The sequence below is a fragment of the Crocodylus siamensis genome, chromosome 3 (assembly GCF_052110815.1).
Source record: "Crocodylus siamensis isolate JL-2025a chromosome 3, ASM5211081v1, whole genome shotgun sequence".
Classification (NCBI taxonomy): domain Eukaryota; kingdom Metazoa; phylum Chordata; order Crocodylia; family Crocodylidae; genus Crocodylus; species Crocodylus siamensis.
This window is the reverse complement of record NC_143397.1, coordinates 111013828-111040494: the sequence shown is the minus strand read 5'-3', so window position 1 is coordinate 111040494 and position 26667 is coordinate 111013828. Positions and strand designations below refer to the sequence as shown.

General features: G+C 44.2%; 1 protein-coding gene across 4 annotated transcripts in view; it reads left to right on the top strand.

Moving 5' to 3' along the window:
• IDUA (alpha-L-iduronidase) overlaps positions 1-15849 on the top strand; it is an 88458-nt gene extending 72609 nt beyond the window's left edge. For all 4 annotated transcript variants that reach the window (XM_090038974.1, XM_090038973.1, XM_090038975.1 and 1 more), the window contains 7 exons: positions 2110-2326; positions 3053-3268; positions 4192-4313; positions 4967-5092; positions 6245-6321; positions 7272-7372; positions 11804-15849. In XM_090038974.1, coding sequence (XP_089895100.1) covers positions 2110-2326; positions 3053-3268; positions 4192-4313; positions 4967-5092; positions 6245-6321; positions 7272-7372; positions 11804-11904 — 960 coding nt within the window. In that variant the 3' untranslated portion in view covers positions 11905-15849. The remainder of the gene's footprint in view (positions 1-2109; positions 2327-3052; positions 3269-4191; positions 4314-4966; positions 5093-6244; positions 6322-7271; positions 7373-11803) is intronic.
• Positions 15850-26667: the final 10818 nt, after the last annotated feature.

Genomic DNA, 26667 nt, shown 5'->3' with positions numbered 1-26667 from the left:
TTTTATTTATAGAATTTACTTCTTGGGGTTCATCTTAAATTCAAGGTTGACTTAGATAATTATTTCAAATCGTTAATATTTATTTGAATCTGAATAATAAATAAATTGTTGCTTCCAATTTCTGGATCCATGGGGAGCCCTACAAGCCAGATAGTCTGGCATGCAGGACTATATTATCAGTGCATGGCTGGATTAGGCCAACATACAATCGAATCAGGCCAGTGCAGGATCAAGGCCATAGATCAATTCCATGTACTGACCCCGCACATGATCCAGCCTCTCAACCAACCCTGTGCTAGTCACCCAGCCCATGGGTCATTCCAGAAGATTGGGTGCCAGTGTTTTACAGTTCTGATGTTGCTGTCAAAGTCCTACACTTCAACTTCTAGGGTATCTGCCTTCAAGACTTCACCAAATTCTGCTCTGGCCTATACCTTTGATCCAACTCATTGTTGCATTCTTCATCATTTTACAATGGAATAAAATGAAGCACTGCATGAGTGCGGGCACATCTACATGAGGTGCTTTACTGCACAGTAGACTAAGCTACTGCACAGTAAAGCATTACCATTTATATGTGCACAGCATTTACTACAAATTGCTCCCAGTCAGCCCAGGCAGCAGGGAGCAAGAGAACTGTCCCCTCCCTGGGCAGCTGCTTACTTCCCAGCCCCCTGCTCTGATTGGCTGACCAGAGCAGAGGGTGGGGTCCCACTCCCTACCCCTGGCAGTTGCTTGCTGCCCATCCCCCACTCCAAGATCAGACTGGGGACTAGTGCCATCCCCTGCCCCAATAACTGCCTGCTGCCTGGCCCCCACTCTGACTCAGGGCAGGGGACAGTGTTCCAGCCCTTGCTCCAATCTTGGAGCAGGGGCTGGGCAGCAGGCAGCTGCCCAGGGCAGGTGTGCAGGGCTGGGAGGCAGTTGCCTCAGAGGCAGGACAGCTCCCCCCAGAGCCCAGGCCTGACCCTGGTGTCCCCTGCCAGCCTGGGGCTGGCACTCAGGGGAGCTTGGAGTTTGCCCTGGCTGTTGTAAGGGAGCAGAACAAAGCAGAATAGCCCTGCACTGAACTGCTCCTATGAGGAGCAGATTTGTTCCCAATGGGCACGTGTAGACACACTCCCAGGGAAAGCTTACTGCATGGTATTTTATTGTGCAGTAAGCTTTCAGTGCATTAACAGCATGTGTAGAAGTGCCTAATGTCACTCAACAAAAACAGAAACCAGGGGTTAAAAACTGTATGCTATGGCACTAGCATAAATTCAAAGTAATTCGTAAAAATAAAAACATTAGTCCTGTTGAGAGAAGGAGGACATACTCGCCTGGTATAAATCCAGACTGCCAGTCCAGTCCTTTGAACTGTTTTATAATGAATAGGATTAGAAGTCCATTAATGTATTCTTAAGTATTCTTGTTTCCATCCTCCCTGACCCTACACTTCGTGATAGTAAATGTACATTTTCACTGTAAATATAATAGGTCACAAAACTCTGCAGAAATCTGCTACAGCCATCTGTACTGACCTCCAGCTAAGAACACCTGCATCTTCCTCATTGCATAGCATGTTTATAAAACTCTTCCTCTGTGCAGAGCTTTATGTTCTTACAAGGAACCTGCTGTTCTGCTTCTGTCCTTATATGTAGGTTTAATCCTTTACATCTGATTAGATGTATTGCTGCAATCTTACTAATGACCTAATTTTAGCCAGGTATTACATAACCCAAAGCCACTCTAAGACCTTCATGAATTTAGAAGCCAAAATGTTGTGTGCTGTTGCTTTTGTTGCATATACATTGCAAGTTCCTCTCTTCATCTTGCATACGCTTGAGCTGCACATGAATTAAACTATTTCTCTATAGCTAGCTTTACCAAAATAGCAGAGGCAAGAGTGCTCTCACTTGCCGTTTCCAGTGTATAATAGCAAGTTAAATTGATCCCACAAGGAAATAATCCAGTAGCTTCAATACTATGCATTCTATATCCAGTGTTCAGTAGAAAATAGGAACTTCATTAGTTTTTCACTAACTTCATTAGCTTTTCAGTTAAGTAATCAGAAAAAATATTAGATTTTTTTAAAGAAGAAATTTAATCTTCTCCATCACTTTGCAGATAATCATCCAACATCAAAACCTGCTCATTTCCAAGGCCAACAACACTATTAACTATACCTTGCTGAGTAATGATAATGCCTTCATGAACTACTACCCCCATTACTTTACCCAGAGGACACTAACTGCACGATTTCAAATGAACAACACAAAACCACCACATGTTCAGATGGTGAGGAAGCCAGTGTTGACTGCAATGGGCCTTCTGGCATTGTTAGGTATGGTAAATATGTCTTTAAAAAGAAGTCACTTATTCCAGATCCCATTCTCATTAAAATTAGATGCATGAACTCCATCATATCGTCTATTCTAAGTCTCTTCCTAGCTCTGAATTCAGTAGTTGGTCAGTCTCACAAAGAATAAAGTTTCCACCACTTCCCATTGGAAACAAATAACTTTGATATCAGTGTGTTTGTAGTTTATTTTCCCTTCAGCACAGTCAAAATCTTCTTATGTCTATTTAAACCTCCATTATGCCACCTCAGTTACTATCTTCCCTTTCCTATTTGTGGCTTGGAAAGGCCTTTGGTCACTGTCTGGTCAAGATTTTCATTTCTTTTTAATGAATCTTTAAATTCTTCTAAGCCTCATCACATAGACCTTGAATCACATATGCTGAAGTCCCAGTGATGCAAACTGTCATTAAACACTTGTAACCCAGCAGTGCCTGAAAGAAAAGCAACTGGGAGGCCCACACTGCTAGGTACTTGATAATCAGATAAAATGATATCCATGCCATGTAGAGTGTTTTGCAAAATAAAGGACTGCTTTCAGTTACAGTGATGCAAGTCTCTTGATTTAACCAGTGCTACTCCAACCTTATGCTGGTGTCATTGAGTAACCTGTAGTCCAACACAGACAGTTAGTTACATGTTTTACCTTCTCATGTGTCAGATGCTTGTTTAATTAGCTTTGTGGTAAAAATGTATTTCTGCTTTTTTCAGGGGAAACACAAATTTTTGCAGATGTATACAGCAGCAAAGGTGAAAATGGTAACAATAGCACCGTTGGAGTACTAGCCACTCTACACACTCCTGCTGAGCTACGATCTTCAGATAGCTGGCAAGCTGCCATACTGGTTTACACTAGTGATGATAACCATACATCATTGAATATTAGTGCTGTAACACTGAACATTACTCAATTCCCCAAATGTGCAGGTAAACACACAGTGCTTAGCATTTTATGTCATGGATCTCCAGCAGTAAGTTTGCACTGAATGTTTTCTGGGTTTTAAACTTCCTGATTGAAGTAACAATGCTCGTTTGTACATGCCCAGGAAAATTCTGCTTGTGACTAAAAACCATGCCTGGCAAGCCCAGATTTTCTGGTCTGTAATATGTCCACATGAGAAAAGAGTTTGGATTCCATTCCTGGAGTTGTCTCCACTTATTGATGGCTGCTGTGGATGCCACACTTTCAGAAACTTCACTGCACCTGCACCCTTTAGAATAGCGATTCTCAGCCGGAGTGCCATGGCACCCTGGAATGCCTTGAGATCCTTTCAAAGGTGCCACAGGTACTAGCACTGTTTTTATAAAAACAGTATTCACAAGATAAATCCAGAGATTTCAAATAGGAATCCATAGCATTAAGAACATTCTGACCTATTGGGGTTTTTTTACTCCTTGTAACAGAACTGGTTATTATTTTTTTTTAGTCAAAAAAATAAGTGAAAACTAAGAGCCAGCATTTTCTAAGGGGTGCCTTGAGTCTAATGAGAGATTACTTGAGTCTACAAAGGTTGCAAGTCTCTGCTTTAAAAGCAGCACATTCCCTTCAGGTTAAATATTACAGGGTCTATGGGATTTCCTGGTATTGGCTCCAACAGGATCTCTCAGTGTTCAGTCCTTGTAAAAATCAAGCCTTTTTTATTCAGAAGCATAATTTTAAGTGCACTGGTTTGGAATTTTTCATCTTAAGCTTTTGTGAAAAATCTTATGCTAGGTCTCATTGACTTTCAGAGAAACTCAGTTTATTAAATCACTTTCTAACTTGGGGCTTATTTGTTTTTTAAAATATTTACCCTTTTGTCTTCAAATCTGAATCTGGAGCTTTATGTATTCCTTTTGTGTCTCCAAAGAGCTTGTGTATGTGACATACTATCTAGACAACAATCTTACCAATCCGTATTTGGAGTGGAAGAAACTAGGAAGCCCTGACTTTCCTTCTGTAAAGCAGTTCCAACAACTAAGGGATGCTGAGGTATGATTGTATATGGTGGGTTGAGGCATCGGCATTTATAGTAGCAGCTAAGGAGTTGAAAAAAAATGAAGGAGGTTTTGCATGGGATTATTAAATCCAGAAAAGTGTAGTGCTGAGAAGGGAAAAAATAAAATGCAGGGCAAACTGAGACACACTTATATCTCAAGCTTCATCCTTGCAGCTCTCCAACCACCATAGAGAGACATTTAACTTATAGGATGACATCTTTGCAGAGATTTTGCTCTTTTCTGCTGTCAGCCGTTCATTCTAGATCTGCCAGAAGTCCTGAATTGTTAACCCTTCTAGTGCTCTGCAATTGGTGCAGCAAGGATCCAAAGCCTTAAATTCAGTGTCAGCTGCAGGGCCTGGGAAGGACTAATCTGGCTTTTGATGGTGGCAGCTGACACCTGCACTTGCAGCAATGTCTTAACCCCCACTATGCCCCATGGAGCATTCTGCTCCCTGCCTCCAGCACTTCCCTTCACTGAGCACTTGGGATCTGCGTGCCACACACAGCAGCTGCCTGTGGCACTGCTGGCATGCATGCTACAGGTTGGCCATCCATGGCCTAGTCAAAGGCAAAGACATTTCTACCATAATAAATAGCTATGAAGACTCATCTTTTTTCTTAACACTTCCATTTCATTTTGCAGGACCCAGCAGTGACAGGACCATTCCCATTTCCTGAAGATGGCCACCTGCTCTTGAAAAAGGAACTCCCCATTCCATCTGTCTTCTTGATCCATGTTTGTGCAAGACCTCGCTCTGTTCCCAACCAAGTACGTATCATATTTCATTGCTATGTGGTCAAGTTAGAAACTGGTCCCACACTGTCTATTGGGATCTCATTGGAGATGTTAGTTACTGATGGGTGCAGTGTACAGTGAAACCCAAGTCATTCATAGTTGGTCCTACAAAACTGATCAGAGAAGCAGTGCCCTTTGAAGAGCCACAGCAAACAATTGGAGCATCTCAGTGGTCTTATACAGCTATTTGCTGTGGTTCTACAATTCCCCAGTTCATAAATCTTCATATTCACAGTGAGCAAGAAACCTAGCCCTGCAAATATTTAAGTTCTATTTTATCACCATATACTTTTTAAAGGCTGCACAGAAGGTTTATTTAAAGCAGAGAGACTGACTTCATTTCTTAGCTAGATTCCATGAATTGCAATTGCATTCCAGTATAAAACCCCCCACAAGAGATGGCAGATCATATCAACTGAACTAAAAATCAAAATCTGCCGGCACCAGAAAAAAAACCAAACACTTTAGTGTACTGTAAGGACAATACTTTATAATCTTATCAGTTCCAACAGTAAAATGATTAAAAATAACTTTTCAGCAAGCAACATATTCATATTTTATAGCTACATTATGGAATAGTGAGTGTAGTGGATCAGACACCATATCCGTGTCTTCTGATGCCCAAGCCTGAATAATGAGTATGTCCAAAGTTGGGCTGGATGCTTTCAACTTCCTGTGCAGTTAGTGGGAGGATTTGAGAATGCTGAATGACTTGCAAGACTAGGTGCAGAATGGTAGGGTCAAGAATTTGGTTGAAAAGGGCATAAGATGTAGTTCCAAAACTCTATACTGGTGCAGCATAATAAGTGGTCTGTTTTATTTCCTCTCTATAGAAAGTAAGCTACTAAAAATTCCCAATGAAAACAATGAGAGTTGCTGAGCATTCAAACTGGTGGGGAGGAGTAAGGGAGGGTATTAGGTTACTGGTATAGGTTTCTAAATATGGGGAACTGAGTTTTATCTACTTTTATTTAGTTTATTTATTTAGTATGTTATTGTTTTACTTCAAAATATCCAGGCCAGCCCTTTTAAGTATAAACATGATCCGATAGCTCTGATCATTTAGAGTAGGGCCTTCAAATTTACTGGGCCCCATATTCTTACATGGGCATCTCTTTTTGACAGGTAACAGGTGTTTACCTTCTACCACTCACAAAGGAGCAAGTTGCTGTATTGTGGGATGACGACTATGTGGATTCAAAGTATGTGCTTTTTTAGAAATGGAGCTAAACAAAGTTAGCAGGACAGGGATCTGATGTTAGGAGGAGCCTGGTAAAATTAAGACAAAGCTGCTAAGCAAAATCTGCCTGCCTGCATGCCACAGCTAAGCACAAGGCATTATCCCTTTCCAACCATCAAGGTTTTATTCCTAATACCACTTGTATGCACTGTGGCCTCAACCAGTATAGAATCATTAGCACCCATGTTCAGTATCTGCCATGAAGGTACCCTGAATAGCCTCTTGCCTATTTTGCTGGTTCATTTGAGGGATACCTCACAGGCTGCCACAATGGCAAATCAAGATGCCTTGTTCCTCTGGAAGAGATAGGCTCCACAAACACTCCTGTGTGAAAGAAAGCTCTTGTGCCAAATCCAGTCAAAATTATCCCTGCAAAACATAAATGATACTATCTGAAGGGGCAGAGATGGTAAACTACATCCAATAGGTATCAGCAGACAATCTGCATACATTCTAGCCCAGAAACTCACTGATGTAGGTTGCCCTGCAGATCAGAGGCATAGTAAACACCCCAACTCTTAAAGCATCCCTTTTAACTAGTCAGTCAGGGCCAGCATACCTGCCTCATGGGCCTCAGCCTGCACGATGTAAAACATCTTCACTAAAATGCCAAGCCTTGACTCCCCTTCTGGTTTCAGTAAGAGCAGAAGGTGCTGTGCAATGTGTTTCAGGTGCTCTGAACACATTGCACTATTTGTCAGCCAGCCTTGATGTTCTTCTGTGGGCTTTTATCACCACACCCACTGCCTAACAGTGAGTGCTACCTTTTATTTGGAGGGGGATGATGCAGTGCAGGATTTTCTGCTAGTGCGCAACACCAACCATTTCTCCTCACTGATATGGCATGGTGGAGTAGGACATGGCCTTTCCATGGCCACCACTGTAGTCATAGAGTCATGATTTCTTTTCTAGGTGCATAAAAACATTTGAAGTAGAGTTTTCGCCAAATGGAAAAACATACCAAAGGATTAATACCAAAGACACTATATTCACTCTCTGGGTCTACAGTCCAGGTAAAGCAAGCATGCACACTTCGTATGTTTTGTTATATTTTTAACTGATTACAGATTGTAATGTAACTTAGGGCAGAGCTGCCCATCTAACAGGATGCAGGGCATATGTAGCCGCCAAGGGGTTAGTGTGTCACCTGCGGGCTCCTGCCTAACTGCCACTCCCCAATCCCTGCTGGATTCTTTGGGCTCCCTCTTCCTTCTTCAGCTTCTACTTCCTGCACCCAGGGGGCAGCACAGTGAGAGGGGGCCCAGCTGGGTGTGCAGTGGGGAGCAAGGTGTCTGTGCTGCATGCATGGCAGGGGAGAGGGCCAGACTGCTCTCACTGCATGCAACAAAGGCAAGAGATACGCCATGCTCCTGCAGCATGGGAAGCCGGTGTGTCTGGGATGAGAGAGAGGCACTATATGTGCAGCTAGGGGGAGATGGAAGGGAGATTTACCATACATCAACTGTCCAAGGTAATTGTTTCACGTATCTGCTCCTGTCCTGTCTCAGCTATGTTCCCTCAGTTTATCTTCCACTTTTTGCAGAATAGTAGCAAACATACAAAACAGTTACTGTGGAATAGTCGATGTGTGGTATGTCTCTTCCTCCTCTTTCAACTTAATATACTTAGTTCCTCAGTCCAAAAGTCATGTTTTCAGTGCCATTACACTGTAGTACCAGGCATATTTCTGTCAGTGAATTCCCAGTAATGAGACCAGATCTTTCACCTGCCTTGATGACAAGGGCCTCTGTACACACTCCAACCTCACCCTGACATGTCCTATGCCTTGTAGATGTTTCCTGGCCTAACACCCGGCCTCACAATCATTATGGCTTGACACCCAGCTCCATCCTCTGGCTCCAGAGCCTGTCATCAGGTTCCAAGCACCATCCCCAGGCCACAGGGCTCTCCTGACTTTAAGCCCCATCCTCAGGCTCCAAGCCCTGTCCCTGGGCATCACCCACTCTCTATATCTCCAGGTCCCAGGTCCCCTCACTAGGCTCCAAGCCTCTCACAATGGGACTAGGGCTACAAGCCCTGTTCCCCCCTGGAGCCTAACACCTAGCTCCATAATGCACCTAGGCTCTTCTGCTAGACTAGGTGCTGCCACAGGTCCCTCCACCAACCTGCACACTGCCTCAGTGTTTGCAATGAGCTTGGGCTCCCCCTGTCTCAGGTCTCACTCACCAGGGATGTGGGGGCTGCAGTTTTCAAGCATCCCTACTCACCTTTCATCAAGTGAGGTAACTGGCCTGGCATTTCTGGGGAGCTACACTGCCACAGGTAGCTCCACCAGACCATCCATCCCTGGCAGGGTACAGTTCTGGGTCATGCCCGGGACCTTGGAGCCTCCTCCATCCCTATCACCCCAGCTCTTACCTCCAAGATGTTTCAGGCAGCAACTCAGCTAGATGTTGCCTCCTCAACTGGCAGCAGCAGACTGCTGCCCTGCAGTTCAGGGACCCAGCCCTTATATACACCAGCTGGACCCTGTTCCTCAATCAGGCAACTCTACTTGTTTAGGACCACAGGCAACTGTGGGCTGCCTGGCTGCTGCTCAGGCCCCTGATAGTAACAGAGCACAGGGTGCTCTGTTACAGTTCTGTAAAGGACCTGTGGTTTCTTTGGCTTTCTTGGGTGTCTGTAGACATGTGGGATGCCTGCTCCAACATGCCGCAATTACAGTGCATTGGAATCTGCTGGAGCATGCTAATCAGCACACTCCAGGAGCTTTGGTGTCTCATGTGTTCAGCATCCCTGCACTTCAAAATGTGGGGAGCTTTAACTAAAGCTCATCAAATGAGTTTTAGTTAAAGCAACCCCGCCAGCATTTTGAGACATGGGGACACTGAACACTGAGATGCTGTGGGTGCTTTAATTAGAGCTGCTCTTGGGAGCTGCTCTAATTAAAGCACCCCTCTCTTACTCTTGATGTACTTGTAAAACTGATTTTATTGCCTTTTATATCTCTTGCCAGTTGCATCTCAAATAATTCCTTGGCTGCCCTAATTTTCTCCATACATGCCTGTGTCATATTCTTATACTCTTCCCCAGTACTATGACTGACTTTCTACTTTTTGTAGGATTCTTTTTTTGAGTTCCAGTTCATTGAAGAAATGACTGTCTAGCCAGGCTGGCCTCCTGTTGTAGTTCCTATTCTTCAGTTGAATTGGGATAGCTAAATCCTACATCCCTAAAAGGGCCTTCTTAAAGTATAGCTAGCTCTCCTGGACATGGAGAAGTTAGAGAGGGTCCCGCAGTGGGTGACAAGAATGAAAGGTCTTGAAAGGCAAGTCATATGAGGAGAGGTTGGAGGAAATAGGCTGGTTTAACTTGCAGAAATGACACTGATAGAAATCTTCAAATATATGAAGGGCTGGCCTAAAGAAGGGGGAAAATAGCAGACAGTAGAACATGGACTAATGGCTTAAAGTTGCAGCAAAGTAGGTTTAGATGGACATCAATAAAAACTTCACTGTTAAAGCAGTGAGGCAATAGAATAGGCTGTCTAGGTGCCTAGGGAAGTTGTGAAATTTCCATCACTGAAGGTGGTCAACAATAGGTTAGATGAGTATTGTTCAGGGATGATGTAGGAGTTGTATGCCTAGGCTCTACTATGAGTATTTCCATGCTTCTGGGTTTTGCTGATTTTGATGGGATGGTTTGGATAAGGATGGTTCTGCCTGTGGCTGGGGATTTGGACTAGATAACCTCTTCAGGTCCCTTCTAGCCCTACTTTTCCATGTTTCTACATTTGCTGCTGATAATTTTCATAGGCTTGAATACCACACAGTCTCCATTTGCCTATGGCCATGTAGCACTCTACTGACAGCAGGATGACCTCCTCATAATTCAGGCAAAAGTCCCATGGAAGTCAATGAGCATTTTTTTTTAAGTATGGGCAAAAGATTATAGAAACTGGCTTAGAAGAAGAAAGAATGTGGTAGGGTGGTATTCTAACATATAAAAAGCTTAGACACAAATTATTTGGCAGTTTGATGGCACTGATTACGGTAATAAACACTGATTAGATTTTACATGTATAATCTGATTAGAGATGAAAGTTGTATTCTGAGTGACATACTCCGAGGTACAGTTCAGAAGGCAGTTTACTGGAAACAAAGGTTTGCCTTGATTGTGAACATTTCTGATACAACCGGCTGAAGTCAGGTTCTCTTTTTAAATTCAAAAGACCATTAAAGCATTGATAAAGATGAACAGATAAGCACAAACTAAGGTCATGGCTCAGTCAGGACTCCAAGGACAGAGCGCAAAGTCATATGGTGGTACAGGGCATGTATCGTAATACTTTAAGCTATACATTTTGGTAGAATAAAATACATCTGACCAGCAGGACAGAATACTTCTTACTTGAGTTATTGCCAAGTATAGGCAATTACATTTACCTACTTTATTTTAAGAAAACCCATAACCATTTTATTTGTGAGGTGTAAATTCTTTGCTAATGAATGAAGTTCAAAAGTGACCTAAACAAAGGCAGGCCTACAATCCAGTGCAGTTCAGGAGTTACAGAATAGCACACCTGCATCTCAAGTATCTCTGGCATGAGACTGCTTCTTCAAGAAACATATAAGTTCTGTTGATTTTGCCAGGAGAGCTTTAAGGATCTTAAAACCAACCTGTAAACTTTGCAAGCATACAGGAGCATTGTACCACTCCTTCAGATTTACCCTGCTCTGAATGCTCAGTATCTCTTAGTCAGAACACAATTACATCACATCTGATATAGTCAAATTGAAGTGTAAGCAATAATAAAGAAAACCATGATTGCTTTGAGTAAATCAGTTACTATTATAGACACAGATTTTATACTAACACTGTAGCCATACTTCAGTGTCCAGATAAGGACAAAGCATATGCTGGATATGCAACAAGCACCAGTGAATAAGTCAACACTTAATTTCCTGCAGATTATCCTTTGTAGGTGGCTGCCTAGTACAAATATGTGATACCTAAGAGAGAGAAATTCCTACTAGAACCCAGCCATAGATCTACTGTTTTCCACAAATGTATGCTTTACAGCAAGGGTGTCAAATGTATAGCCTTAGAGCCAGATCTGGCCCACAGAGACCTATCATCTGCCTCCCATTGTTGCCTGTGGATCTCAGGGTTGACCCACAGGCAACATGTTGGGCACCCCGGTTGGCCCCAGCACACAGCCGAGAGCAGCAGAGCAGCGGCTGCACGCAGCAGCCCCAGGCAGCTGGAGCACATCCACACTACACACAGCAACCACTCCAGCCCCTCCAGAACAGACATGCACAGCCATTCTGTGGGTCCAGTCCTCCCTGTGGACTGGCCTTGCACTGCTCACCCAGTCCACAGGGCCAGGTGAGTTTGAAACCCCTGCTTTACAGGGACAGTGGCTTTTCTAGCATATGACTGTCTTTTGCAGTAATCATGTTTGATCTCCTCATTTGTAGGAAGCATAGTTTCAGGCTTTTACAGAGTGCGTGCTGTTGACTACTGGGGCAAGCCAGGCCCTTTCTCCATTCCTGTGAAGTACACTGAAGCTCCTGAATGAAAAAGAAGAGAAAGCCATGAATCTGCCTGCAGCATGTGGCAGAGCAGCATAGGTTACTGCCAACTACAACCTCCCCAAAACAAAACTTCACCTTAATTTATGTGGGAAGACAGCAGTGACATGATGAAGCATGTTGGAAAGCAGTATTGTCAGCTACTGTCGCTGATGCTGCTTGAAGACAACATACAAACAGCAAGAACACCGACAATTGGACTCCTGCTATTTTTGTAAAAGACTAACACCGGACCAGGATTTGCTTTGTTAATTGGTGGTCAGGAAGAAATAATTGACCTTGCCTCTTCCTGTATTCCAGTAGTGGAACTCACCTGACAGCAGCAAACTTGGGGTCGTAAAAGCAGAGCAGGACAGTGAGAATGAGGCCATGGTTCCAATGTACAGACTGACTGACTAGGCAGAGGCCAACAGCAAAGTCACAAACTGGGCCTATCGAAGCATTCTCAGGCAGACCCCAATGGGGAGTTGAGGGGGTAACTGAATTTCCTTCCCTGCTAGCGAGGAATATGAGTAAAGGCAAAGCTCTGTCAGAGGTGCATGTCTTCCAAGGCAAGAACAAAGCAACCTTTTCTGTCCTCCTTGGGCTGCTGTCCCAAACCCTGTAAGCTGTGGGTGTTACTTGGCAGTGCCTTTTCCTAAAGGATTCTAGGAATTCAATGCAGTTTGTTGGCCCACTTTCTCAGGAAGCGCAGAGTCCTTCAGCCCTGTGTGTAAGAGCTTCTTGGCAGTCATTTGCCCATTGCTGGGCCTTACCTACATGCACAGAACCCTGCCTCCAACAAGATTGAGAGAGGAAAGCATCCCCTTTTCTAGCATGCATGGGCTTGTGCCTGTATGCTTTTTTGTTCTCTCTTTTTCTTCAGATGTTTTAAATCACCATCCCTTTACCTCTTCCAACCAGGACTTCCCAAACTTTAGGCTTTCTCAGTCACAGCAATGAGGCCAGACAAAGACAACCTGCTTCCCTGTTCCCTGCAGCCTTGCTTACTCCTAAGTCACATGGCCAAGCTGCAGACTACTATTCCCGGTGTGCAGAGCCTTAAATAAGCCAAAGCCTGTGACAGATAGAGTGGGTTATGCATTCCTTCCATAATCAGCTAACTGCTAAAAGGCCCAGATAAGTAGGCCCTAGAATTGTACATGGCAGAGGGCTCGCCTTGGGCACACTTTTCTGGAAACTTAGCTAAGAATGCTTCAGTAGCTTGTCTTTTACAAAACTTTTTAAAAAGAGGGTTATAGTGTTACACAAAAAGATAAAGCCAGTGTTATGTCTAGATTGCCTTCACATGTTAATGATTGTTTTGTAAGTCAAAGTGCCTTAAAGTTACATCAGTGTAGGTTGTAGCTGTGCTGGTCTAAGGACATACACAGACAAGGTTCTTTGGGTGAATCTGATATATTTTATTAAGTTGGTCGAATAAAAGATACCAGATTCACCAAAAGAACCTTATCTGCTTAAAGTTACATCTGTGTTTGAGTCAACTGGATTACTGTTTTTTCTCTTTAAAGTGCTCCCAGAAGGAAGTAGACACTAAAAAAAAACATTGCAGTAAAATATTAGGATATTCTGTAATAGGGAAATAAGCCTCTGTCACAAACATCTCTTATAACATTCCCACCACTGATATAAAGTACATCATCAGTTTAACACAAAGCAAGCTTAGTTGTGTGTATGGGTGGATCCAGGATTTCAGAAAGTTTTTAGAAAGGGGATACAGGAGCAGTGACATGCACTGCAGGGTTAGTTTCACCCCAGCTCCCAGCATCCCTCCTTGTTGCAGACAGGCTGAATTGCAGAAGCAGCAACAGGGACTTTTCTAAAGTCCTTCAAGCAGGTAAGAAGGCTCCCCTTCCTTCCTCTCCACGATTAGCTGCATGTGCATGTTCTCTTGCCTTCCCTTATATTCCCTCCTTCCCCTACCCACTGATGCCACTGGTGTTGTCCCCAGCTGAGCCAGGGACAAGGGGCTTCAGTCGCTCCTGCCCCACTGCAGCCAGGCTATACATGAAACCAATGTTGGCTAGAGGCAGTAGCAGTAGCAGGCAGGTTCCTTTCCCCAACACTTGCTGGCTGGCAAGGAGCAACTGGGGGACAGGGCAGGGAGGAGAAAATCCAGCTGCTGCTCCCTCTGTCCCTGAGTGAGCCTGTCTCCTCCCAGGACCCAGCTGGATTGTCCAGCACAGCTTTGAAGCTGCCCTCTCCCTCACCTTTGCCTTTGGGGCAGCTGGAGACAACAGCAGCAGTGGGCAGGGAAGGAAAAGGGCAGGTGTAATTCTTAATTTCTTCTGGGACTTAAAAAAAAATTCCCTGACTGCTTCTCCTGTGATGTGGTCAACTGAAAGTTGGGTGTATCTTGCTACTGATCCCCGCCCCCACCCAACCCTGGTTGCCTGGCAACATAAAGTCAGCTGTTAAACAAGATTTAGCCTTGTGGATTCAGATGTGATTTTCCCACACCCCATCCATATATAAGTAGCCTGAGTAGATGATTGAGATGAGATAGGCTAAATTTCCAATACTTCAGTAGTGCAGTTATTCCCTTTTACAGTCCTGAAGAACCTACTCCTGACTTTTTCTTAAAAAAAATATTTCAGAAGACCAGGCAGACCAGACTCATTTAATTCGTTGATTTTAGCAGTTAAGAACATAATCAAATGGCAGCAATGTAGGTATACTAGATTACCCATTGTCTGGTCTGATTTTGGTGCTGATATTTCACAGAATGAACTCAATAAGCCTGCCTAATATTCCAATGTTTATAAGCTACTTGTTTACCAGAAATTGACCAATACAGTATTTCATACATCATAATTTTCCATACATTATCAATAGTACATAAATTAGTTGCTGCCAGTTCCTGATCCAGTTTTGAACAAAACACTCCAGAAACTCAGAGGACTTAAAGGTGTTCAGTCCCAAAACAGTTCCTAGTAAGGAAGAGATGTTTATTGGACACTAATAGAATTATCCAAGGGGTTTAGTATTTTGGTGCCAACTTAGCATAATAAAAGTATAATGGGAGTTTGGTTTACAACTTTGGTAAGGATCCTACAATATATCAGATTACAAGTTGGCTTGAAGCCCCTATTATACATTGAAGACAATGCCATTTAGCCAATTATATACTTCTAGTAAGACAAGACAGTTAATATAATTTTAATTAAGTGGGTGTTTTAGTTAACTCAGTTTATTTCTGCTCCCTCCCCAGTCTGCTGTGTGCCACACAAAAAGACTGCCTGTGCTACTTGTGGTACCCATGTTCTAGTATATCTACTGATGGACAGAGATATAGATGAGAGTAGGTTGGAGTATGGTACAGGTATGCAACATGTTTACCTTGGGAGAATTTGTCTTGGATATTACTTCTGAATAAAATTACATTGGTGTCTGCAACAGACACATGACCGAGTCTCTGCAGGTATATACCTGCAGTAGCTGCTACTACAGTACCTTGAAACTGGGTGAGAGGCAGCCAACAATAGCCTGTTTGCACAAAGCAAAAGGATACCCCTGGACAAAATGGACTAGAATGATGGACCCATAATCTGTACGTAGGTGTATGGATACTTGTTTTCTGAAGGATAATTTTACCCCAGAGTTGAGCGATCAATGTAAAGCTGCACATGGACACACTCTGTATTCACTCTACTTTTGTCCCAGAGATAAAGTCACAATAACTCTCGAGTAAGTGTGTTATTATCTACATCCAAAGTTTAACTTGTTACACAGGCATTATTTTGCTGCACTCTTACTTTTTCTAATGCCATGTACCATACTATTTCTGTATCTGATTGTATTTGTGTAATTAATGCAAAAAGTCTCATGGAGGATAATTTTTATATTGTATAAACCTGCAAACTACATTTCACCTATCACTATATCTTATAAAATACCTTGAATTTACAATAAAACTGGTTCTCAGCCTTTCATATGACTGTTTTTCTTTCATTCAATCATAAGGGAACAGATTCTGGCAATAATTCTCACTCCAAACTCTCAAGTTCACAACATAATATAAATCATGTGAGAAGGCTGTAGCAAGGTACAGGAGCCAGTTTGGTTTATGGTTCTTATACTGGATTCCAACGTTACCTCAAAAGTGAGCATTAAGGATCTGCATCCTACTATCCTATTTACCATCCTATTTCAGAAATAAAGCTGGACCTTAACTATGCAGCCACATAAAATGGAGTTACACCCTGGACCATTGTTAAAACCTGCATTGAAACTGTAATGGTAAAGTGATAAAATACACTATATTGGACAGTCTCCTGAATGAATGCGAGGATGAATGACAAACCAAGTACCTCTGGCTGATAATTGACAATAGCCTAGCCAGAGGAACTTACTGTTACACAACTGTACTCTACAAGCCATTTTAAGCTAATCAAGCCAAGGAACTGATTCCTGAAACTAAGCACTCACTCTATTGACTATTCCTGTAACCCATGACAATGCAGCCATTAAGTCAATAAGTCAAGGGTGGACTCCCAAAACTTCAAGTACAAGCAGGCAGAGACTCCTGGAACTAATAGCTGTCATGTAGTACTCAAAACCCATGTGGGACAGCGACCTCCGGATTGGGCAGCCAAGATGATGGTGAAGGATCACACAAGTCTGCCAGAAAGGGATAAAAGGCAGTGAAGTGTGACCCTCAGTGGAGCCCTCTCATACAGCACATAGATTTTATAGATTTCATAGACATTAGGGCTGGAAGGGACCTCAGAAGATCATTGAGTCCAGCCCCCTGGCCCAGGGGTAGGAAGTCAGCAGGGATCTTAGGATCCCAACAAGATAAACATCAAATTGTCTCTTGAAGGTGTTTAAAGTAGGTGCTTGAACCACCTCCGGTGGCAGTCTATTCCAAACCTTGGGGGCTCAGACAGTAAAGAAGTTCTTCCTTATGTCCAGCCTGAAACGGTCATGGAGGAGTTTGTGACTGTTTGACCTTGCCATCCCTTGGGGTGCTCTGGTGAATAGATGTCCTCCCAGATCCTGGTGAGCACCCCTCATAAACTTATAGGTGGCCACCAGATCACCCCTGAGCCTACGGTTTTCCAGGCTGAAGAGTCTCATGGATCTCAGCCTCTCATAAGGGCTGTTTTCCTGACTCTTGATCATGCGTGTAGGTCTCCTCTGCACTCTCTCAAGCTTCTCCACATCCTTTTTGAATTGTGGAGCCCAAAACTGGATGCAGTACTCCAGCTGCAGCCTCACCAAGGCTGAGTACAATGGGAGGACATCCTGGGATTTGCTTGAGAAGCATCTATGGATGCAAGCCAGTGTTTTGCTTGCTTTACTAGCTGCAGCATCACATTGAAGGCTCATGTTCATGTTGTGATCAGTCATGACTCCCAAGTCCCTTTCGTCCGTAGTGCTATCCAGCGTAGCACTGCTGATCCTAAAAGCATGCTGCAGGCTTTTCCTCCCAAGGTGGAGAACCTTGCATTTTTTAGTGTTAAACCATCAGCTTCTTGTCCGCCTATTTCCTGAGCCTGTCAAGGTCAGCCTGGATCATCCTCCTATCCTCAGGTGTGGACGTTTTACCCCAGAGTTTGGTGTCATCAGTGAACTTGGCCAGTTCACTTCTGATACCAATGTCCACATCATTAATGAAGATGTTGAATAGTGTAGGCCCAAGGACAAGAGCCTTGAGAGACCCCCCTGGTCTCAGAGCACCACAACTATTGACTTTCATCAACCACCACCCTCTGAGTCCTTCCATGGAGCCAATTCCCCAGCCAGCAGATCGTGGTGAGGCCAAGGCTGCAGTTAGCCATTTTTGCTGAGAGCTGATCATGGGATACCAGATCAAAGGCTTTTTTAAAAGTCAAGATATATGACATCAATCTCTTTTCCCTTGTCCAGGTGATAGGTCACCTGGTCATAAAAGGAAATAAGATTGGTCAAGCAAGACCTACCTGCAACAAACCCATGCTGGCTTGCAGGGGTGCATAGCTTTCCTTGACATAGAGAGCTACACCCCTTCCCCTTTTGTCCACTTGATCCTTCCTGTACAGGGTATAGCCGTCTATACCTGTGGCCCAGTCATGGGTAGAGTCCCACCAGGTCTCCGTTATCCCTATGACATCATAATTATTTGCGTTAAGCAGGAGGACAAATTCCTCCTGTTTATTCCCCAAGCTCCTGGCATTTGTGTACAGGCAGGAAAGTGTCCCTATGGGGGCCTTTGCCTTGCCTACAGCTCATTCCAGGGTTGGGGCAGGGGTGGGTTCCCTGAAGTGCCTTGGCTTGCTGGCTTTGCAAGGGTCGCTCAGCGGGCCAGCAGTGGCAGTGGTCTCCCCCATCCCCCAGCTGGCTTAGTTTAAAGCCCCGTGGAGCAGGTCAGCCAGTCTGGCTGAGAAAAGCCTCCTCCACAGTGGAGAGAAGTGGAGGCCATCCCTTCCCAGCAGCTCACTGCCTCTCTCACCAAAGAGCACACTGTGGTCATGGAAGCCAAAGCCTTCCCAGTGACACCAGCACTGCAGTCTTTGGTTCACTACCTCGATCCTCCTCTCTCTCCTCAGCCCATAACCTGAAACTGGGAGGATCGAAGAAAACACCACCTGCGCCCCCAACCCCTTAAGTCCTGCTCCCAAATCCCTGTAGTGCTTCATGACCCAGCTGGGAGCTCTCCAAGCCATGTCATTTGTGCCACCTGGATAAGGAGCATAGGGTAGTGGTCAGTAGGCCGGAGGAGCTCAGGGATCTTCTCCTCAATGTCTTGGATTCTCCTGGGAAGCAGCATACTTCCCAGGCTAAGGGGTCGGGGCGGCAGAGTGCCCCCTCAGTCCCCCTCAGGATGGAGTCTCCCATGACAAACACTTTGCATTTTGTCTTAGGGAGAGTGGGGGTGGTTGCTACAGTTGAGCCTGTGTTGCCTGCAGAAGCTGGCAACTTAGCAGGCTCTGTTGGGGTTGCAAGAAGTTCATACCTGTTACAGCGTTCCAGCGGGGTGAGAACCTTGGTGCAGTGGGCCTTGGGGCCCTTGACCACCTTGGTCCAACCCCTTGGCTGGACAGAATGGAAGGAGACCTTAGTCTACCCTCCACCTGCAGGGGGAGAAGGGCCTGTTAGGAGGAGTCTATCTCCCACTCCCCATCCCTGATGGCATGCAGTCTCTGGACTGTGGCCTGGAGCTCTTCCAGCTGGCACGCCAGAGACCTCAAAAGGGAACAGACCTCACAACGGGAGGTGGCCATGCTCCCGGAACCCAGAGCCTGAAAAAGTGTCAAGCAGCCACAGCAGCTGAGAGCCAGAGGTTCTGTTTGCTTGGAGCCTGGAACCATTGGCTCCATCTGGGTGGAGGCCTGAGGAGCTGAGGGGGTGGGCTGCAGACCCCAAGGAGACCCTTGGGTTGTGGAGCGTGTCCCTTCGCATGATGCCGCTGGTAGGCCAGCTGCGGCTGGGACTGCCTGCCCTAGGGGTATCACTGGCAGGGCCTCAGGCTCTCCTGCTCACCCTCCTGCGCAAACTCCCATGGTAGCTCATGCACCAGGCCCGGAAGCGCACCTGTTTGTGCATCCTGTTTCCGAGGCTCTGGTTGCACAGGTCCCTGAGGGGCTGGGCGAAGTAGGAGCCAGGGCGGGGTGAGGCCCTCCTCAGCTCCACTAAGTCGCCCCACAGCTGGGCTATGTCCCTCCCACCATGGACCCTGCTTACCTCCAGCAGTCCACTTATCTCTGGCTGGGGGTTGGTGTGGTGCTCTGCGGTCATTGAGGGTCACTGGGGGGGCCTCAGGGTGCAGGGGCGCAACGGGCTTACACCTGTACATCTCACGCCACTCCCAGGACCAAACAGGTTTTTTTCCAGTTGGTGGGCTCTTTTAAACTCTGCGCATGCGCAGTAGGCCCGCTGCCAGCAAGATGCTGCTCCCTGTCAAGGGGGGGGCCCTACCTGGGACTTTGGGGGTCCCTGGTCTTCCAGAGAGGGACTGGTAAGTACCCTCTCCCCCCTCTTTTCTCTCCCCTCTCTCTCCCTGGGAGGGGGCTGGGCTAAGTAGAAGCCGGGCAGGGCGAGCCCCTCCTCAGTTCCACTCAGCTGCTGTGCAGCTGAACTGTGCCCCTCCCACCATGGGCCCCGCTTATCTCCGTCAGTGCTGGGGGTTGGCGGGGTGCTCTGAGGTCACTGGGGGGGCGTTGGGGTGTGGGAGCGTGATGGGTTTACACACAAGAATCTGACATGGCTCCCAGGGCCAAACACCTGACTTACTGAGACAGAAGGACAAGCAAGCGACCCCCTTCTGGAGAAGGCATTGCCTTGAAGGAAGATGACCCTTGACAGCAGACTCCAGGGCCCCGGACAGGTAGATATGCTGACACCAGTGTTCTCACAATCACTATAGCAGCTACTATACACTATACTATATGGATTTAAATTATATGGGTTTGAATGAGTGAGCGCATGTGTGTGTGTATGTACTAAGGTGACAGTACCACCCATAACTCAAAGTTTCCATTTATGATTTTATTGGTAATTTCACGTTCTATTCAATAAACTAGAATTTATTATGAGCCCGTGAGTTGGTCCTTTGTAGCCAACATTATTTGGTGGAGAATATGGGCAAAATCCTAAGATTATTGATGGTTGTGACAGTTAATAATTGCGGCGGGGAGCAGGGGCTGTGTCACCTTGTAAACCCACGTCCACAGAGGAGTGGGAGTTGTTTGGAAAATTCCTGCGAGAAGTCAGCTAAGGGCTTAAGAACCAACAAGCTCAGGGTCAGAAACAGATAGAATCCATGTCCATGACGGAGTGGGATACACGCCCAATCTGCAGGAGAGGGGAGGGCAGGATTCAGAGACAGCTAGAACCTGCGTTCGACCTGCAGGACAGGGGAGGGCCACGTCTGTGAGGGAGTGGGAATTGGTTAGGGAATTCCTGTGAGGTGTCAGGAGTGTGAGGGCTCAAGGAAACTCAGGAATTTGTTTTAGATAGAGCTCATGTCCACGAAGGAGTAAGATTTGTTCAAAGAACTCCTGCAGGGTAGGGACATATTCCATCAGGAGGCTTGAGGATTAGGATCTGAGGGCTCAGAATACGTTTAGGAAAATATTTCTGTTCAGCAAGACTTCTCCTAAGCCTAGAATGGGGGACCATGAGGCCAAGTGGGTAGGAGGTATCTGAAGGCAGGTCCTTCTCAAGCAGAAATGCTTGTAAGATTGTTTTGTCTTGAGGCTTTTGAGATTTTGTGTCTTAAGCTTTGAGGTTTATGAGATTTTGAGTTTTGAGCTGAAATTTTGAGATTTTCAGCTTTGAGTTTTTGAATTTTGAGATTATTGCTGATTGTAAGTTAGTGTTTGGTGCAAGAGACTGGCTTTTTGTTTGTCGTGAAGAGCTAGTATAGTCCAGTATTTAGACCTGATTAGAAAGGGTTGCAACCTACTATTCAGAGGCCCAACCCAGATCCCACCGTGGAGAGAGGGTAGGAATAACTAATGAGAATTACTAAGAAGCAGGAACAACCATCACAAATGGCTCCTAAGGTGTTTAGGAAGTCACTTGTCAGGACATATTACAGAGAAAGCTGTAATAATGCCTAAGGGTTAAAGGTAACCGTAAGGAGTTGGGGGACAACCTGGTTTTCTAACTTCCCTTTTTTGTGCCAGATTTGAGACATAAGGGAGACCCAGTTCTTGAAAGGTGCTGGGTCTGGACAGGTCAAAAACCATTATGATTGAAAATACCCCCCAGAGCTGGTGCCTGTATTGTTACAGCCCTATGTGCGGGAGTGAAATCAAAATTTACTAGCCAGGATGCACAGATGACTTATTCAAGGTTTGTTTCCTTACACAGAGAGATTCAGAAAGCAAGGAGCTGCAATAGATGGAGGGAAGGGGAAAACAGGCTGTAAGGCAGCTGTTAAGGAGAGAGGTGTGGAAAGTGGTTAGAAAGAGAGGAAAGAATAAGACATTAACAGAATTTGAATGCTAGAGAAGGTAGGAGGAAAGAGTAAGAATGAAATGCTAGGAATGACTACTTTAGAGCAGGGAGTAATAAAAGTAAAGCCTAAGAAGGGCTGCATTGCAGAGGTCGTTGAGGGGTTTGTGCAAAACAGAGAGTGCAAGCAGTGTTCTGTGTTTGCTCTGTGCCTGTGGTGCAGGGCAAAAACTACTAGAAGTGTAAAAGTATACTCTTATTGGTAATAGGTGTAAGGTATGTCCAGAAATAGTGTGGGTATAATATATGTATCCTAGAAAGAACGGTGTTAGCAGTTGTTAAGGTTTGGCTGTGATTGAGTGAATGATAGGGTTAACCCAGACAATTGAATGAAGGCATTTCCTAAAGTTTGGGCAGAGAAAAAGGTTAAAATGTGACGAGATACAGGCATGTGTCTTAATTGAGGGACCAAACTCTCCTCTACCAATGCACTGTAAATATTCACTGGAAACTGAAATAGGATTATAGCTCATAGAAGTTTGTTAAGTCAGGAAATGATAGTATAAATGCTTAGTGTGTGTGACTCTCTGATTTGAAATTTGTTCTGTTCTGAAAGGCAGAGTACCCTGCAATTATAGCAGCTATAGCAGGAGGGGTAAAATGGTTTTCAGTATTAAATTTGGCTTAATGCAGGTTGTATTTTTGTTTGTTTTCTATCTCCTTGGTATAAAAGTGCTGGTATAATTTTAAATATATATTCAAGGAACAATAGTATTGTTTTACCCCAAGTATCCTAAAGATTTCACAATGCACAGCCAAAAGAGCATGGAAAAAGCTTTCTAAGTAAAAATTCTGAGGGAGAAATTGTCCCTCTAAAGGAAAAACTCATCTTTAAAATGACAATTTGGCTTAATTGTAACAAGAGTATTGGCATCCCTCAATCTCACATATACAGCAACAAGAGGGCTCCATTGAGCAATTAATGTTGGGACCCCCCATGTTAAATAAATCACCTGACCCTCAAGGAATAAGGTAAACAGTCTTCTTTACCTGCTGGCCACCCTTCTTGGCTAGCAGAAAGGAATGGCTCTGAGCCATTGGAAAATATGCATTGGACAGGCTGATCAGAGCCCAACCCAATGTTAAGGCAGGAAACAGTCAGAAAAGTACTTACCTTATGATGGCCACCCTCTTGTAGGTAACTGCTCCACCTTTTCTGTATAGAGGAGAAGAACCCCAAGAATGGCAATGATGTGTGCACTGCCACTTGCACATGTCAGCATTGTACATTTGTAAATATGAATAACAAGCCACTGCAAGGAGTTTTCCTTGGCAGGTTTGTGTGTGTTTGTTTTCTTTTGCAGAAACCACAGTGTAATCTCAATCCAGTAGCAAAAGTGACTGGTAGACCATGAGGCCTCATTACCATCAGCATTGCCTTCCTCATCTAAGCCGTGGCAAAAATTACAGCAAAAAAAAATTGTCTGTTTGTGTTGTCTTGTTATATGTTTTGTGTTTGTTTGGTTTTTTTTAAGTTGTCAAAAGTTTAAATATATATGAATATAAAAAAATCATTGGTAATACCCCCTCTAAAAATTGAATCTGTCTGTGGATCCCAGACCAGAACACTTCTATTCAGCTGGATTGGAAAGTTGTTCTAATATTTGAAACAAGGGCAGAAATTCATATAAAAGTTTTAAATTCCACTTGATTAGCAAAATAATATTTATTAAACGTAATGTGTATTTTGTTTATTCTTTTTCTTTTTCTCTTTTCTAAACCATCTGATAAAATGGTTTTTTTTCCCCTCAAGGATTTAAGTGCTATTTAGAACATCAGTATAACAAGATGTGTGTAAGAAACTGCATTAACCCATTGTGTTAAAGGAAACAAGAACCTGCTGAGTTAATGTTTCCTAAACCTGAAGCCTCTGTGTCTAAAGAAAAAAAATGGTTAAAAACTAAGTTAAATTTGGCTCTGCAGTGGTACTGTAGTGTGAGAGTAATCATGGCAGATGAAAAGGTAAGTCTGCCTGTTGCATCTAGAAATGTATTTCTAATGAATCAGCCAGCATGCAGAAAAGGAATCACCCTTGGTAATACAAATCCCATCCATAAAAAGGCACACAGGTTCCATAATAAAACGTCAAAGTCATATTTAATTCAACATTATTTTAATAAGTGAAGAGACATTTATGCCACTGTAACTGTTTAAAGCAACCTTATTATGTCATTTTCTCTCTCTTCCTCCCACCAAGATTTTTCTCTTTTAATTTCTTTTAACAGCTTAACTTTTGTTTTAACTTCAAAGCAGTTGAAGATGACATGCCTCCTTTCTATAAAGTGGGACCATGCTGTTCAGTAACTGAAAGGTTATAGTGCCATCACCCCAAAGGGCGGGAAATAATGTAGCAGAAAGCCCCTTTTGTATATTTTCCTTCTGGACATTGATATAACAGAAGCCCCTTCTTGCCTGAACACCCTCCCCGCCCGCCCCCCATTTTGTATATTTCTTTTTCCTTCTAAGTATTGTCAGAGACCTAGCACACTCATTGCCTGGGTGTGGCAAGGCTCAAGAGCAAGCCAGAAAGCTGAAGTGGCTTTCTGTAGGAGAAACCTAGAAACTATATCTACATATCACTTAAACTCAGTGTCACTAAGAAAACAAAAGAACTAAAATATCCACTTCAATGACTGTGCTAACCTACCTCACTTACTGTCCCCAGTAACCTTTGATCCTTACTATCTCACATTGCATTTTGTATATTTCTCATAGTGCATTTTTATATTTCATCTGTCTCAGCTTTACCATGGCATTTTGTATTTTATATTTCATACTGTTAAACCTTTAAGGAATGTACTCCCTGTAGAATGCAGTTACAACCTGGACCATTGTTAAAAGCTGCATTGAAATTGTAATTGTTAAATGATAACATCTGCTATATTGGGCTGTCCCTTGAATGAATGTAGCACGAATGACAAACCAAGTATCTCTGGTTGTTAATTGACAATAGAGTAGCCTGAGGAACTTACCATTACAAAACTCTACTCTACAAGCCATTTTAAGTTAATCAAGCCAAGGAACTGATTCCTGGAACTAAGCACCCATTCTATTGACTATTTCTGTAACCCATGATAAAACGGCTGTTAAGCAAATAAGTCAAGGGTGCACTCCCAAAACCTCAGGTACCAGCAGGCAGAGACCCCCTTCTGGAGAAGACAGCTCCTTGAAGGAAGCTGACCATTGACACCAGACTCCAGGGCCTCAGATAGGTAGATATACTGAAACCAGTGCTCTCACAATCACTACAGCAGCTACTATACACTATACTACAGAGGTTTAAATGATATGGGTGCATATCTGCTGCTTTTAGTGCATATCTGCTGCCAGTCCCACTGGTGTCCCCATGCCATCATCTGGGCCTTGATACACTCATACACCATTTGGTGGCTGTCCTTCCTGCCCTTGGTGGTGGTGGTGACAATGGTTCTCTTCTCACCCCAGATGATGATGAGGTTCAACACTTTGTCACAAGTCCAGTTCATGGTCCTCCTACAGGGGTCTAAGGAGGAGAATCTCTGGTTCAGTTTGGTTCACAAAGCGAGGTGTTCTCTGTTTGCAGTGGACACTCAAGCAAGCTTTGAAGAACCTTGAAGGTTTCCATGCATACTTGGGGTGATGCCACGTAGGCTGGGGTGTCACTTACTCCCAGCCTAGGGTGTTGCCTTACGGTTGGTGACACCCACTTGAGCTGTAAAGTTCAGGTGGGTGGATAGACCAGACCTTGGAGCGGAAGTTAGGTGGCTGGAAACAGTGCACCCTACATGCTGGCAGACTGCAAATTGCTCATATTATTTCCACTAGATAGGCTTGTGGTAGCTGAACATGTGTTACTTAATATGATCTGGAGATACTTCTCACCCAAAGAGTCATAAGTTTGCTATGATATGAACACACTTAGCATGCATTTTACTACTTGAACATGCAGATGCCTATATTTTAAGTGAATTTAACAGATACCAAGTGTTCCATATAACATGGCTCTCAGTTGGCATTAAGTTTAAGCAATGCCCTAATGCCCTAACATGGTGCTAGGTGCCAGTAAGGCATGGGCAGGGGTGGGGAGGAGCAGGACTTGCCTCAGGGCAGAACAAAGTTAAGGTCTAGCTCCTGCCTGCTGGGGCTTCTAGATGCTACAGAAATGTAAATGAAATAATAAAGGACATTAAAATTCTTAGTCCTCCAGAATTGGAGGCATTCTTCTGAATGTCTTGTCCAAAAGCTAGACTTACTGTAATCAGGAATTTGCCTTGTCTAATCAGTGGGCATGGCAACGCATGTGCATTTACTGCACAGTACAGTAACGCATCTACAGATGCACACCCCTACTGCACAGTAAATATGGTAACGTCCATTGACCTGAGTGTAAATTTGATACCTGCATGATGCATGTGTAGACGCATTACTGCACGTTAGGCATACAAGGTTCTTTTTGTAAATCTAATATCTTTATTTGAGTTGGTCTCATAAGTTGGAAAAATTCTTCTTGCAAGCTTTCAGTTACAAATACCCTTTCTCAGGCTGAGGAAGCATCTGCAGTTGGTGTGTGCTCTTCCTGGAAGGAATGAATAGTAAAGAAGCCAGAGGCTGGTATGCATGCAAGAAAGCCAGTCAGTGAAGATGTAAATTAAGGAGTCAGTGGGGGAGAGACAGGCTGGGGGGAAGAGGAATGAATGCAACTGGTAAACTATTTACCACTACATTCATTCCCCTTCCCCATTCCCCCCTAGCCTGTCTCTCCCCCGCTACATATTACTGCACAGTAAGCTCATTAATGCTGTGGGGTAAGTGACTTGGGATTAATTTTA